Source organism: Oncorhynchus mykiss, chromosome 19, assembly GCF_057628025.1.
Source record: "Oncorhynchus mykiss isolate SJ-2025 chromosome 19, ASM5762802v1, whole genome shotgun sequence".
NCBI classification, from domain to species: Eukaryota; Metazoa; Chordata; class Actinopteri; order Salmoniformes; family Salmonidae; genus Oncorhynchus; species Oncorhynchus mykiss.
The window spans coordinates 28906923-28919916 of NC_143040.1; the positions used below are offsets into that span (position 1 = coordinate 28906923).

The window sequence follows — 12994 nt, forward strand, 5'->3', positions numbered from 1 at the left end:
TATGATTATTGTTCATTGTCTTCCACAGTAGTAAGTTGTACTTGAATGTGTCTATCTGTATGAAATGTTGCCACCCACGGTGAGAGAGATGGGAGCCGAGGTCAAGATTTGAGTGATGTCTGTTAAGTAGCAAGTAGTTATTTTCCGGAGTATTGTCATAGTTGATCAATGACATAGTTTGCAATTAGAGGCATTTGCGTCACACTGATTATCACTCTGGTTGCTCTGTTTTGGCTGCCAGCTAACAGTAATTTTCAGGTAAAAATACATTTCTGGTCTTGTCGTTTGTTCTGTATTTCTTATTTTCTCCTGCTTTTGTGGTTCCCTGTACTATCAATTATTACAATGGTTGTTCTAAGCTAGTAGAGAACTAGGTGCAACAACAAAAAAATATATATTTGCGGGTATGTTGACATCGACTGTAGGGGAAAAGTCGTCTGAAGGAGTGAGTACATTCATTTTCTCTAAGTTAGCTTCACCTAATGAACCTCTCCCCGGCTGTAAACATACATTACGTCCGATGTTTGTTCCACAAATGTCAGCGAATGTCAGAGAAATGTCAGCGAGGGCACACTTTATACTGCTGTACGTGTGTGTGTGTGTGTGCGCGCACAGTCTGTCTGAACTCATCCTCACTGCAAAGGACACTTGGTTTTTTGGTTTCGTTCCAGGAGTTTGTAAAGGCCTACAGGTATGTTTGGCAGTTACAACGACATTTCAAAATCTTTCCTCTTTCAGTGTTGAAAGAGCCACTCCATTAGGCTTTTAACAATGCAGATTATAAAATGTGTTTCTTGTTCACTTGATAATATTAGAAATATTCTTAATTTAGGCTAGTAATTGCACCAGCCAGAGGCACTGGACCCCCCCACATGCCCCAGCTGGCAACATTGAACTGGAGTGTTGTTTAGCTTCACGTCCCCATGGCAATGGCAGCCCCTCCCTCCTCCGCCCCCCTCCATCCTTCTGCTGTGGACTCTATCGACCCCAAATAACCCCAGTGAGTCAGATACCCTACTGACAATAGTATAGTCTATAGAAGGAGGCCTCTACACAAGCATATATCAGCGTTTAGACTCAGTGTGTGTGTGTGTGTGTGTGTGTGTGTGTGCGCACGGCCACGCCCGCATGTGTGTATAGCGTGGTAGGACTCATCGAAGTTCTAGGTAGCTTATTATAACCAATTACGCTACGTGATCTTCAGTGGATAATTATATAAATTAAACTCTTTTATTAGTTTGTCACATCTGAACTTACAGACATAATGTGCAGTAATTTGCTAGTAGAAACGATTTGAATTTGACTTAATTTAAATGTGAGTGGTACTTCTCACCTCGCCTCAGATATATACTCCTAAGGGTTTTTTCAATGGTGATCATTGGAATTCCACTTAGTTCCGTACTTCTCACCTCAGCCAAACTGCTGTATTTTTCAGACAGCACTCTCTCTCTCTCTCTCTCTCTCTCTCTCTCTCTCTATATATATATATATATATATATATATATATATATATATATAATGATATTTCCAAATGGATCCTTGCCTGTGTTTCCGCCTTTTAATCAGAGACACCTGCATATATTAGCCATTCTCTTGAAAGCCACTGCTCAAGCTTTGTACCCACATGTGTCTTTAGTCATCAGAATCCCACTTGCTCGCTCTCGGTCCCCGCCGAATGGAATGGTAGAGACTGAGAGACAAATCTAGGCCAACGCACTCTTCTGAATGACAATCAGGTTTTGAAGGCAGGAGGCAAAACAGTGCGAGGTGTCCCTGAATCACATTCAAGCCTTAATAAAACACTTCAACACATGATCATTAAAGAATCAGAGTTTCAGACTCTTGCATTCTAGTTAACATGGAAGTGTCTTTAATGTGAATCTTTGAACTGCTGAGGGTGGCGATCACAGGAGGTTGGTGGCACCTTAATTGGGGAGAATGGGCTCATGGCTCCATTCCAGACGTTATTATGAGCTGTCCTCCCCTCAGCAGCCTCCACTGGTGGACATGTGAGTGGTGTAGTAACCCTTTAAACCAATCAGTGGGCTTTTACCAGATTTTTCTTTCTGAATTTAAATTCATTTTTTCCCCCCACTAAAGTAGTGCACCGGCCCTTTACTTGAATGAGCAGACTGACGTAGACTTCCGTAGTGTGGGCAACAATTGATTTTCAGCGTCTTGCTTTGTCAGGAAAAAGGTAGTTGTATAATTAACAACAGTTGGGATTGTAAGAGTTGTTGCCCTCTCATTCTAATGGTATCCAAAAATAACAAAACCCCGTCCTCAAACATTTACATCAAAAGGTGCAAAGTTAATCGTCAAATTAAATATTTTCTTTTTTCTTTTTTCTTGATCCAATAACATGGAGAACAACCACTCAATGTAAATGTACATTACTGTATTGTACATAAGTTGCTCATCTCGGTTTGTACCTGTCCACTTTCCATCACCGTGAAGAAAAACAATGCACAATATGGTAATTGAGTACATTGAGACGCCAAGTGGCTTGTGGTGTGACGACGTGGCTCAGTTGGCAGAGCACGGTGCTTGCAGTGCTAGGGTTGTGGGTTCAATTCCCATGTGGGGCAATGTATGTAATGTAATAGTCTACTTGAATGGAGATGGAATGACTAGACTATTTCAGTTATCACATAGAAATAAGTATCTCAAACTAGAAAACATTTGTCAAGCAAGTGTTTTAAAAAAAAATATTCCACAGATATCAGTTTAGCTGTTTTGTACAGATAATTTTCAGCCTCGAGTTGTAAATGCTGGTAAACACAAAAGTATTGCACTGGGTCTGCTAGTCCTGTCTACATCGCAGCACCCCCATCCCAAAACGACTTCCCGCGGTTATGGCAGAGTCTCTCTGGTCCATGCCCAGGATTGCAGATTGGCCGAACCGGGGTTGAGTTGATTTGTGTCTCTTTCAAGTGCGTTTTGAGGCGCTTGCCACACCGTCTCACTAGTCTCCTCTGTCTGAAATTGGTTTATTTTATTTATTTTTATTTTACCTTTATTTAACCAGGCAAGTCAGTTAAGAACAAATTCTTATTTTCAATGACGGCCTGGGAACAGTGGGTTAACTGCCTGTTCAGGGGCAGAACGACAGATTTGTACCTTGTCAGCTCGGGGGTTTGAACTCGCAACCTTCCGGTTACTAGTCCAACACTCTAACCACTAGGCTACCCTGCCGCCCCATCAAAAAGGAAACATTAACCTCTAAAGCAACTCCACCAAATTCCTCCATTAAGTTTAACACTCTCTAATCCATCCCTCTTTTTAAACTACTGTTTATGGTGCATGAAGTGTCACTGCCTAGGACTAGAGGGAGACATAAACGGGGCATTCTTTGAAATATGCCTCGCCACGGAAATAACAAGCTTATGCATACTCTCTCTCTCTCTATCAGTTTTGCCTCTAACCAAATAAGTGTGTTTTTCCAACTTCTCTCTCTGTTTGTTCCTCCGCCAGAGACCATGACCACCGCTACGTCCCCCATCCTGTTGAAGTGGGACCCCAAGAGTCTGGAGATCCGCACCCTGACCGTGGAGCGGCTGCTGGAGCCCCTGGTCACACAGGTAGGGACACACAGCTTTAGCAGAGGCTTTAGCTCACCAGGCTAACACAGTCGTTGGGGTAACGGAGGTGATGATGAGTAACCGTGCTGCCTAAACTGTAGCCTGGGCTTCACCTGTCTTGCGGTGGGCCGGAGACCCAGGTTTAAACCCAGCTAGCTGGTCACTTACTCACTGGTTATAGCTAACGACGAGGGCTTTTCTGGTTTTTACTGATAATAAAATCGAAGCTATACTGGGGGTTGGACCAACCAGTGAGAGACACTTTTGACAGAGGTGGTTCGGCGAACGACGATCATGTGATGAGTAACCTTGCCTGGGCTTTAGCTCGTTGGGCTAACACAGTCTTGTGTTGCGCAGGAGACTTGGGACCTAACCCAGCCGAACTCACACTCGCTGGTTCTAGCTGGTAACGAAGCTGACAACACGCTGGAATGACTAGTGGAGAGACTAGCAGGCAGAGAGATTCCGTATAGAAAAGGGCTCAAAAGATAAAAGTTCTTCTTCCCATAGAGGCATTCCCCAGAAAGTAGGTTACTTAGCAACCGCTTCTCTAAGAAAGCTTTGATAAACCTGCAGCTTCATGGCAGGCAGCAGGTAGCAGCATACACACACACACACACACACACACACACGCGCGCACGGTCCGTATCTGTTTTGAAACTGCTAGACTTACTGTTTAGCCTTGTACTTTCCTCTACAGCCCCGTTACTCTAGCTTCCCCTCGCAAGTTTTGGAAGTGTCGATTCTACTCTTCTTGCCAGCTTCGGCCTTCCCCGTTGTATCAAGCATCATTTCTGTTCTCTTTAATCTTTGCTGTTGAGTTTATTTCTGGGTTAGCGACGGATGGTTCTGGCATCCCTGGACGAACCAGAACCTGTAGCTTGTTGTGCTGTGTAGCAATTGGTTGCTTGTCAAACGACACTTTGTTTGTGGTCCTCGTGTCTATGTGTTGGTTGATTTGCTCTGATGATGGCAAGGACAGTTGAACGTCATCGGCAGTTCATTGGTTAACATTGTATTGCAACCCCACTACCCTGTCTAACACTCACACACACACACACACACACACACACACACACACACACACACACACACACACACACACACACACACACACACACACACACACACAGTCAGTGTTGGTAGTCTGTCTGTCTGTCTGTCTGTCTGTCTGTCTGTCTGTCTGTCTGTCTGTCTGTCTGTCTTCCTCTCTCATTCTCACATTCTCTATCTCTCTCCTCTGTAAAACGGACTCCTTGCCTCTCCTACACTGCTCCGACTGAGAGTCCAACATTGGAACCCCAGCCTGTTACTTATCTTGCCTGGTCACCCAGCACTGGAGCTTTAGCATTCTATTCATTTGACTGAAGTTGCCCGGTCAGGCAGCCTGCTGTTTCTCTTTAGTAAGATAGCCTGGGTCATTATACTGCACCTCAACAGTCTAGAATGAAATATGAAAGTGCTATTGGCTATTACATGGCCACGTAGTTTGCGAAGGCAGCCGAGAATGTTTTTGGCTTGTATTGGCCGTGCAGGTGTCTACACAGACAGTAGATATATCTACGGGTGTACACAGACAGTAGATATATCCAGGCGTCTACACAGACAGTAGATATATCTACGGGTGTACATAGACAGTAGATATATCTACGGGTGTACACAGACAGTAGATATATCTACGGGTGTACACAGACAGTAGATATATCCAGGTGTCTACACAGACAGTAGATATATCTACGGGTGTACACAGACAGTAGATATATCTACGGGTGTACACAGACAGTAGATATATCCAGGCGTCTACACAGACAGTAGATATATCTACGGGTGTACACAGACAGTAGATATATCTACGGGTGTACACAGACAGTATATATATCTACGGGTGTACACAGACAGTAGATATATCCAGGTGTCTACACAGACAGTAGATATATCTACGGGTGTACACAGACAGTAGATATATCTACGGGTGTACACAGACAGTAGATATATCCAGGCGTCTACACAGACAGTAGATATATCTACAGGTGTACACAGACAGTAGATATATCCAGGTGTCTACACAGACAGTAGATATATCTACAGGTGTACACAGACAGTAGATATATCCAGGTGTCTACACAGACAGTAGATATATCTACGGGTGTACACAGACAGTAGCTATATCCAGGCGTCTACACAGACAGTAGATATATCTACGGGTGTACACAGCCTATTTTGGGTTGACAGTTTAGTGAGGAAGGCAGATGGATGTACTAGTTTCCATATTTGGGCTAGTTTAAGTCAGTTTCCATGTTTGGGATAGTTTAGGGTCGTTACCATAATTGTTTATTAGCCTTCATTACTGTAGTTGTGTCAACAAAGTGATCTGAAATCACACTCAAGGCCTGTGAAGTGAAGTGAAAAATTCCAACTTTGAGCTTTTTCAAATGTCACGGTCTCCAACAGAGATCAGTCGTTAGCACTCACTCCAACATAGACTTCTTAACGCTTTACCAGTGATTCAACTTTAAAACTAATTCGGATGAATCTTTTGTCTGAGAGACAGCACGCACTTCACATTTGGTTAACTTCGGGCCATCTGCAACTTCGACCTTCAAGAAACTTCGGTGTTGAAATTCAAGTGCCACTCGCCGTGTATTCACACTCCCTTGACTTGAATACATTCAATAATATTTTCTCTGGGCTTCAATCTCAGGCAGGTGAAGTTAAATAAATGACTGAAATCAATGTGTGAATGGATGGACAGTGTTTTTGTGAATGCCATTGACAGGGATGAATTGGCTCAGCCTGTTGCTAGCTAGCGAGGAGCGCTAGTTTAATCAGAGACAGCTAGTCACAGTCTCACACACACACACACACACACACACACACACACACACACACACACACACACACACACACACGCCAGGCTCATCTCTGTGGGTAACCAAGCGGTGCTGCCACCCGGGAGCACACAGGGATCCAAAGGTTCAGCTCCTCCTTAGCTAGCCGGGGGAAAGGCCAGGGTGAGTCATGCTTGAGCACCGATGCCCTTTTGTCCGCCTCAGCCGCTGTGGAAGGGTCTGTTACCTCTCTGAGGAAGAGAGAGAGATGTGTGTGCGCGTGTGTGTGAGCATGTGTGTGAGCGTGTGTGTGTGTGAGCGTGTGTGTGTGTGTGCGTGTGTGTGTGTGTGTGTGTGTGTGTGTGTGTGTGTGTGTGTGTGTGAGCATGTGTGTGTGTGTGTGTGTGTGTGTGAGCATGTGTGTGTGTGTGTTTGTGTGTGTGAGCGTGTGTGTGTGTGTTCGTGGGTGTGAGTTCACGACCCTGTCACGTCTGATCAGCGACGGTGCGGTTCTGCTTCCTTGCCTCGTCTGTTTTGGGAAAAGTCCTCCGGGTGGCTGAGTCTCTCCAGACTAGGCCCATGACAGCCGTTTTACAGTGTACAGTTTCTAAGCTAACTCAGCCCTACACGGTGTCCAAACAGCAGAACTCGGTTTGAGATTGGATATGAAAGAAAAGTGTCGACTGAGCTATGCTCTGTGCTCTTCTGTCCTCATTTATCAGCATACAGTCTATATTTATCTCTGGTATAAACTGAACCTATACGCCATACCTATTTTCATGCTATCTAACTAGGCCCATCTCATGTCCTAGGCCTCTCGACTATTCTGTCAGGTCTGCAACTCTGTATCAAGATTAAACTGAGGCTGCGTATTGTAGGCCACTGCCCCCATTTTGGCTTTTGGAGTGAGGTATAATGAATGTGATTTATGAGGTGGACATGTGGTGTGGTTTGGCAGAGCAACAAGGTTGTGACTTTGTCTCTGCTTGTTGATGATTGGGGGTGTCCATCTTTGTCCGTAGTAAACGAGTACCTCATTCCCCTCAGCCTGGTCTCTCTCTCTCTCTCTCTCTCTCTCTCTTCCTCCTCCTCCTCCTCCATGTCTCTCTCCTCCTCTCTACCTCCGGCTCCATCCAGCATGTTTTCTGTTAGAAAACAAATAAAGGCCAAGTTGTGCTGTTACTCGACAGTGCACGCATGCTCTCTGTGTGTGTGGTACATGGAGTGTGACTAGGCTGTGCGGTGGCATAACCCTCTGCTTAGAGCTGTGAGTTTTTGCGCTTGTGTGTGTGTGTGTGTATACGTGCTCGCGTGACATCAAAGGACTTTCATCCAGCCTGTTTCATTAGTCCCTGTCTGTCTGCCCCTGTGCTGACTCTAGCCCCTCGCCCCTCGCCTCTGACACGTCCTGTAGGTAATTGGTACGGCCGTGCGATGGCCGAGTTGCTCCTCCTAGTAAACACAGCAAGGGCTCGCAGGCTGATATGAGAAGTGGATGAGGGCTTGGCTTCAATAGGATATATGGACTAATGGAGACCCACACTTATGTGTGCTTGTGTGTGCAAACTGTGCTTTCGAACTCTGGTTGGTGTTTGCATGTAGTTTGCATGTCTGTGTGGTAGCTTCTTTTTGTTGTTGTTGATTTGTGTACCTGCATGTGTAGGCCAATGTGTCCTTATTTCTCCTAAAGTGTGATCTTTTTCTTCTTGAGTGGCTTTGTTTCCTGCAGACACACGTGCAGATGTAGGATCTTAATTTGATCACCCTGTTGCAGGATAGCTTTCCTGCAACTCGTAGTGTATTTCTGGTTTAAATTTGCAATCCCCCCCCCCCCCTTTGAAACTTCGGACGTGATTTTCCCTTACAAAAAAAAATGTATAAACCCACATAATAATCCACGTAATAATTCACGTTTCCTGTTGCTGCAGGATTGTTTTCTTGCTCTAGCAAACTGGCCGAAGTGAAGATCCTATATCCGTAAGGGGAGAAGCGTTTCTTATTATTACTCGTTTGAATGAGATATCCATTTACAGGCAGCGGTTGACAAATGTAACCTGCCGATGCAAATTGAGTTGGGCCTAACCCTTAATGAAGGGTTTATTAATCCAGAATTAAATTCATCCTAGACAGTGAGTGACACACACGTAGGCTATTTATCATTATCATATTATCCTATTGTTGTGAATGAATCCAGAATTATGCAGACAGAGATTGAACCCCATCTAAACAGCTATTCTCATACACACACACATAACAATGGCATTATTATATTAGCCTTTATATTAAAGTGTAGCAAACACTGTTTGTTCCATTGCTTACAAAATGTTATTATTATTATTATTATTTAGTCCCTAGGAGGACTAAAGGAAAGTCACAACTGAATGACTACTTTGTGTGTGTGTGTGTGTGTGTGTGATCATTAATTTACCTTTGTCGCCCATTGCCTGAACCTCTCGGCAATTACGATCCATTTGAGTCCCCCTGCATAACCCAAGAGTTTTACGAACATAATGTGAAATATGAATTACGCTGTCACACACACAAACACAATTCAATTATTCAATTTGATGAATAGAATAATCTGTATATTACTGCTACTACGATGGAATGATTCCTGTTGTTTCTTTTAAAGCTACAATCTGGGATTTGTTTATCGGAAAAATGGCAGCAGTGTCACTTGTTTTTGTCACACCCTGATCATTTTCACCTGTCCTTGTGATTGTCTCTACCCCCTCCAGGTGTCGCCCATCTTCCCTCTTATCCCCTGTGTATTCATACCTGTGTTCTCTGTTTGTCCGTTGTCAGTTCGTCTTGTTTGTCAAGTCAACCAGTGTTTTGTCTCAGCTCCTGCATTTCCCCAGTCTCTCTTTTTCTCGCCCTCCTGGTTTTGACCCTTGCCTGTCCTGACTCTGAGCCCGCCTGCCTGACCACTCTGCCAGCCCCTGAGCTTGCCTGCCGTCCGGTACCGTTTCCCCACCTCCGGTTTACTAACCCTTGCCTGCCTTGACCTGTCTCTCACACACACACATACATACACACACACGCACACGCACACACACACACAGTCACGCTCATACACGTGTGTCAACGTGTGTCAAATATGTAAGTTTAAAACAGTGTATGTTACAAGCACTGGGTGTGTGTGCAACTAGTTCCACATACTTGTTAAGTTAGTTGAATGAACATATGAGACAATTTAAGCGAACACATAATGTTAAGTCGACTGCATTTCTGCCTACTTTTTTTCTCAAGTTGGTTGCTAAGTTTGGGCCAACACGTTTATTTTTGTTCCAGTAGCACTTGGACCCGAAAAGTTGAGTTCAAACCAGTTACTTAATAATAATTAGTTCAAACAACCAGATTTGTTATACAGTGTAGATGCAAAGACGCACAGTCCCTGACATCCACATAATAGTTTAGAATATGTTTCCCGGATTCCAGATTGTAGCTTTAATGAGAGCAACTTGAACATGCAGTAATACTGAACGCTCTCTGTGTTATTTGAGCCAGGCTCGTTATTTTCTATCATCTGTGATCATGGTTGAACGTGTGAATCCTCAGACATGATGCCCAAAGATTTGGCGAGATTGTGTGTGTGAGTGTGTGTGTGTGTGTGTGTATAGTGTGAGTTCCCCCGCAAGTCTTTGTTGTTGGGCAGGCAAGCGTCAGGTGTCTCTGACTGGAAATGATAATTATCTCAGTTAGTACACACTCTCCATGTAAGAGGAGGGAGGGAGGGAGGGAGGGAGGGAGGGGAGATGGAGAGTAGAGAGGGAGATACAGGGAGGGAGAGAGGTGGAGCGAGGGAGAAAGGGTGAGAGGGAGACTCTTGGGAAAGAGAGGGAGAGAGAGAAGAGAGGGAGAGAGAAGGTGGAAGAGAGGGCTTGTATTAAGAAAGAGTTCGTACTGTATTAGTTTAAACTAATTAGCCCCTGGTGGGCCTTCAGATCCTAGAGATACAAAACAATCATGTTCTATTCCATTCTGTACCTTCAAACTATTCACACACAGCAACACAGGTCAGTACTGGGCTACTCTGGTCCTAATTGGTAGTGACTGTGGGATATATCCCAAATGGCACCCTATTCCCTATATAGTGCACTATTTTGACCAGGGCCCACAGTAGTGCAATAAGGTGCCATTTGGGACAGAGAACTAGAGAATGGAATAGTGAAGTATTTTTTGACAGAACCTGATAGGTCTAGATGTGCTAGCTAGCCTACTTTATGGCGTTCTCCTCCAACCTACAGTGCCTTTGACATACCCCTTGTTCTAAATACCCCTTGACTTATTCCACATTATGTTGTTTTCCAGCCTGAATTCAAAATGGCTTAAATCAGTGTTTTTTTTCTCACCCATCTACACACAATGCCCCGTGATGACAAAGTGAAAACATGTTTTTGCAAATTTATTGAAATTAAGTACAGGAATATCTATTTGACATAAGTATTCACATCCCTGAGTCAATGTATGTTAGAATCACCTTTGGCAGCGTGAGTCTTCTGGGTAAGTCTCTAAGAGCTATACACACCTGGATTGTACAATATAATATAAATTCTTCACGTTCTGTCAAGTTGGTTGTTGATCATTGCTACACAGCCATTTTCAAGTCTTTCCATAAATTTCAAGACGATTTATGTCAACACTGTAACTCGGCCACTTAGAAACATTCAGTGTCGTCTTGGTAAGCAACTCCAGTGTATATTTGGTCTTGTGTTTTAGGTTATTGTCCTGCTGAAAGGTGAATTAATCTCCCAGTGGCTGTTGGAAAGCAGACTGAACCAGGTTTTCCTGTAGGATTTTGCCTGTTCTTAGCTCAGAGGGGTACTCAGTGATGTGTTGTGTCATTTAGGTTAGTATTGTGGAGTAACTACAATGTTGTTGATCCATCCTCAGTTTTCTCCTGTCACAGCCATTAAACTGTAACTGTTTTAAAGACACCATTGGCCTCATGGTGAGCGGTTTCCTTCCTCTCCGGCAACTGAGTTAGAAAGGACACCTGTATATTTGCAGTGTCTGTGTGTATTGATACACCATCTAAAGTGTAATTAATAACTTCACCGTGCTCAAATGGATATTCAATGTCTGTTTTTTTTACTCATCTACCAGTAGGCGCCCTTCTTTGTGAGGCATTGTAAAACATCCCTGGTCTTTGTGGTTGAATCTGTGTCTAAAGTACACTGCTCGACTGAGGGACCTTACAGATAAATTGTATGTGTGGGGTACAGAGGTGAGGTAGTCATTAAAAAATCATGTATGACACTATTATTGCACGCAGAGTGAGTCCATGAGACAAATTATGTGACTTGTTAAGCATATTTGTACTCCTGAACTTATTTAGGAGTGCCACAACTAAGGGGTTGAATACTTATTTATTCAAGACATTTCACCTTTTTGTTTTTGATTAATTTGTACAAATGTCTAAAAGCGTAAATCCAAAAACAACAAAATGTGGCAAAAATCAAGGGGTGTGAATACTTTCTGAAGGCACTGCGGGTTACTAATATCAATTAGCTTTTGCTCGATTAGATTGCTCTTGGTTCATTTGTAGCTGTACTGTGTACAGAGACATGGCCATCCCTGGTCATTTAGAGCGCTAGCCGATGGCCTGAGTCCCAAATGGCACCCAATTCCCTGCATAGTGCACTCCTTTTGAACAGAGCTCTATAGGGAAACAGGGTGCCATTTGAGAGCAAACCGAGGCGATTGATACAGCATGAAGACAGCATTCGCTGCTGTTCTGCTGTATCAATGTCTCTCTCTGCCTCGCAAACGGAGGCACGGTTTGCCTTTGCGAACCCGAGCTCGGAGGAATCAGCACAATCGGCAAGCTACTTTATCTTGCCCGGTACGAGTGCGGGGAGAACTGCTTTCGGGATATGAACGGGGATGCGGTAGATTTTTTTGCCTTGTCAATTTGGATGATTTAGTGTTGCTCTCAGCCGGGGAATATAAAAGCCTCGCCTCCAGAGACTCCCAGAGAGCCTGCTAGCTATACCACCTGACAGTGCAGGAGATAGCAGGACCATGTATTATACAGCAGCCTTCCCTGTTAGCTAGCTAGCTAGCACCGCCGCCTGCTGCTAATGGAGTAGTACAGTGCATTTGTCCCGACTGGAACTCTATTCCCTATGTAGTGCACTACCTTTTACCAGGGCCCATAGGGGAATACCACAGGGCTCTGGTCAAAAGAAGTGCGCTAAATGGGGAATAGGATTCCATTTGGGACGCACACCAACACTGACACTCCTACTGGGTAGCTCACGATGAGCCCGTCCGACCGGGAAGTCAACTCAGATGCCATGGAAGTGTGTAAACATCTGGACTGAGCGAGACTGAAGAGAAATAAAGAGAGAGACTGCAGAGAAGAGGGAGGAAAACACAGGCATCTTAACCTCTGCATGCCACGAGACGACACTAGAGGGATTATGACCTGCTCTTTTAAACAGGAGCCTGAACGTGGACATGAAGTAGCCTACAGAGTACAGGCTGAGCCAGCACTCTAATAACATTGTAATCATCTTTATACAATCATATTTGTCTTTATTGTAATAATAATATATCATTATGGGCTCTACGCGCTAA

General features: G+C 44.1%; 1 protein-coding gene across 3 annotated transcripts in view; it reads left to right on the plus strand.

Moving 5' to 3' along the window:
• The window catches only part of LOC110497517 (catenin alpha-2), a 652111-nt gene that overhangs the window by 34983 nt on the left and 604134 nt on the right, over positions 1 to 12994 (plus strand). For all 3 annotated transcript variants that reach the window (XM_036954442.2, XM_090210736.1, XM_036954443.2), the window contains exon 2: positions 3475 to 3581. In XM_036954442.2, the coding sequence (XP_036810337.1) occupies positions 3480 to 3581 (102 nt within the window). In that variant the 5' untranslated portion in view covers positions 3475 to 3479. The remainder of the gene's footprint in view (positions 1 to 3474; positions 3582 to 12994) is intronic.